This window comes from Sinocyclocheilus rhinocerous, unplaced genomic scaffold, assembly GCF_001515625.1.
Source record: "Sinocyclocheilus rhinocerous isolate Xijiao unplaced genomic scaffold, SAMN03320098_v1.1 scaffold1234, whole genome shotgun sequence".
In the NCBI taxonomy this organism is placed as follows: Eukaryota; Metazoa; Chordata; class Actinopteri; order Cypriniformes; family Cyprinidae; genus Sinocyclocheilus; species Sinocyclocheilus rhinocerous.
In genome coordinates this window covers 379,026-382,348 of record NW_015656153.1, presented here as the reverse complement: position 1 = coordinate 382,348, position 3,323 = coordinate 379,026, and the positions used below count along the sequence as shown (strand labels likewise).

The 3,323-nt window shown below is 37.0% G+C and overlaps 1 protein-coding gene across 1 annotated transcript in view; it reads right to left on the bottom strand.

Annotated features, from left to right (window-relative positions):
• ivd (isovaleryl-CoA dehydrogenase) overlaps positions 1 to 3,323 on the bottom strand; it is an 11,005-nt gene that overhangs the window by 5,292 nt on the left and 2,390 nt on the right. Inside the window, exons 2-6 of the mRNA XM_016526868.1 lie at positions 2,898 to 2,987; positions 2,753 to 2,804; positions 2,472 to 2,641; positions 2,170 to 2,263; positions 759 to 889 (exon numbers count right to left, since the gene is read on the bottom strand). Coding sequence (XP_016382354.1) covers positions 759 to 889; positions 2,170 to 2,263; positions 2,472 to 2,641; positions 2,753 to 2,804; positions 2,898 to 2,987 — 537 coding nt within the window. The remainder of the gene's footprint in view (positions 1 to 758; positions 890 to 2,169; positions 2,264 to 2,471; positions 2,642 to 2,752; positions 2,805 to 2,897; positions 2,988 to 3,323) is intronic.

The following is a 3,323-nucleotide window of genomic DNA, read 5'->3' as shown; positions in this document are numbered from 1 at the left end:
TAAAATGGCACATTATTTAAAATATCTGAAAGTACACTCTTAACATCAGTCAGTCTAGCATTATAATATGATAATCAAGTATTATTTAATGATAGAACTTTAGTAATTAGAATTAAAACTTAACCATGTATGAATGCATATTAGTTGTTTTAACTGAACATTTTAACTGGACTGGTGGTGCTGCTTTTGTGGTCATTCAGTGTTTCTGTAAAAAAAACTGGGAAAAAACTAACAAAAATACTGATAAGATGATAATGATACGAATTCTACTAATAAGAACAATCGCATTAAGGATTAATGAGCTGCTGGATTCATGAATATTAATCAGGTTGTGTGCATTCGCACGTACTGATTTGCTGAAATCAAAACAGGGACGATAATAGGCGAGCACCAGCCAATGAGATTGCAGTTTGCGCATTAGTTCCGCCCACTACCGGAGAACCCGGCAGTTCTTAAAAGCTGAAGAATTCCAAAGGAACGCCGTTAGTTTGACAGGAAAATACAACAAAAAACATTGTTTACATGTAGCGCGTTAATTCTCTCTCTCTCTCTCTGCGTGTGTGTGAGACAAAGTGACGCCGAGGTGTGCGCAAATTTATTAGCCATTGGCTAATATTAGACATCATTTAGTCGCCCAGAGTGAAGATTTAGTCGCATATGCAAGTGATTTACTCGCAATGTAGAGGGTTGAATAAGATTTCAGACCGAACAGTAAACCATAATCAATCATTCAGTATGAATGGCTCGGCTTCTCTAACCTTCTCTACAATGAAAGCAGTGATGCCACGGGCTGCTGCCTCTGGGTCTGTTTTAGCATACACAATCAGAACATCTGCGTCTGGTCCATTCGTAATCCAGAACTTATTACCGTTCAACACGTAAAGATCCCCTTAAAAATGACAGATCAAAGGGAAAAGAAGGTTATAATACAGCCAAACATGCGTTGTCAGGGTTTGTCTGGTTAGCAATACTCATTTAGCCTTTGAGATGCCTCAAGTACACCACTCTGAGGGCAATATACATTTTTTATTTAGACAGCCATTCAAAAGCAGTTATGCGTTTTGATTAAATCTTTTTTTTGCAAACAATATACAGGTAAATCACTAATACGTCATTACATTATAGTGCATACATGTTTTGCCAGTGACAAATTTCTTATGCAATGGAATAAGCATTACAAATCTACATTACAAACACTAATAAGTAGGAACGTACAACATATTTTTTTACATTTATTTTATTGGAGAAACTATTAATATATCGGCTTATGTAATCTTTAACAAATGCCAAAATGAACGTCCATTTTTCATACTTTGCATTATAGTGCTGTGATGTCTAAGTGACTGATTTTATTTATTTAGACAAAATACTGCATTTTACTATCAGCCATTTATTGGTTATTAAGGTCCATAAAAAATTAGTGGCTCATCAGAATCATTAGAATATTGGTGCATTCCTAATAAGATATAACCCTTACATATTCATGCATAAATTAGCGCTTAAACATCCATTCAAGTTTGGGGTCCATACGATTTGTTAATATTTTAGAAAGATGCCTCTCATATTCATCAAGCCAGCATTTAACTGATCAAAAATACAGTAAAAACAGCAATACTACTGTGAGATATTAATACAAAAGAACTGTTTTCTATTTTAATAGATTTTTAAATGTAATTAATTCTGGTGATGCCATTTCTTCAGTCTTCAGTGTCAAATGATCCTTCAGAAATAATTCTAATATGCTGATTTGGTGCTCAAGAAACAATTGTTCAAAACAATTGTGTTGCTTAATTTTTGTGAAAACTGAGACACAATTTTCCAGGATTCTTTGATGAATAGAAGGTTCAAAAGAATAGCATTTATATGAAATCTTTTGTAACATTATAAATGTTTTTACTGTCACTTTGTCAATTTATCACATTCTTTTTGAACAAAAGTATTAATTTTTTTTACAAATAAAATCTTACTGATCTCAAACTTCTGAACTGTAGTGTAAACGAAAGGACAACATATCTGACAAATCAGTCAACAATTATGCTGTAACATGCATGTAACCATGTATCTAACCAGTTATGACAAGTCCATGGCACTGATGTAATGGTGCTTATTATAGCAACAGACAGTGGTGACTAACAGAGCAGCATAGGGTGATAACAGAAGGCCAGTCACCTTGTTTTTTCGCTGTCAGTTTCATGGACACCACATCAGATCCAGAGTTGGGCTCACTCATGGCCAAGGCACCCACATGCTCCCCTGTCATCAACTGAAGCACAAACATATGCATAATTGTGAAAAGCAACTGAACCCCGAAAATCCATAAATAACCTAAATACATTTAATTATTCTGCATTTACAAAATGGATTTTCCCTAATGCATAATGTCATGGGTCAGTTTTAAAAAGCTAGCTTAATAGAAAATGTAATAGACAGTAGTTTTGCTCTGCTAAATGAATAAATGTTTTGACTCACACCTTTGGCATGTACTTCTCTTTCTGTTTCTGGTTTGCATGTCGAACCATCTGATTTACACACAAGTTGGAGTGTGCGCCATAGCTGAGAGCAATAGCTGCTGACACGCGGGAGATCTCCTCCATAACAATCACATGATCAAGGTAGCCCAATCCTGTTCCACCGTACTCCACTGCACACAAAAACATCACAGGAGAATCCCATCAGACTGTGCTCAATACGGTCTCAGCAACAGTTAGCTCATAAACAATGGTTTTTGAAGACAGCCTATAAATGGTCCAACCTGGAGCAGTAACTCCAATCAGTCCAAGCTCACCCATCTCCTTCCAAAAGTTCTAGTTTTAAAAACAGATCATATTTGTTAGGATTCATTACTCAGGATTATTACAGAGAGACCCCTGAGATACTTGTCATGTACGGAAACTCACCCTCATGTGGGGAAACTCATTTGTCTTGTCAATCTCATCAGCGTAGGGAGTGAGTTTCTCCTGGCAGAATCTCTGGACTGTCCGTCTGAGCTGGTGTTCAAAACAAAGATGTATGATAAACACAGGGCAGACTGTCCACAAATGACATGAGCTGCCAAAAACCTCAACAAAACAATTCCATGATGCTAAATGTACACTGCAAGTCCCTTGCAAAAAAAAAAAAAAGAATACAGTGGCAGTAACAGCTAGGGTTGGGCGATGTCTACCAAATTGGCATCGGACGATGTCTACAGTGAAACATCATGATGGATGATGACATCGGGGGCGGGGTTAGGGGGTGTGCATGAAGCGTGAATCTGTTTGCAGAAAGGCATGGAAAACAAACAACGCGTTCTACGGAGCCACTAAAGGGACATGGTTAGCCGC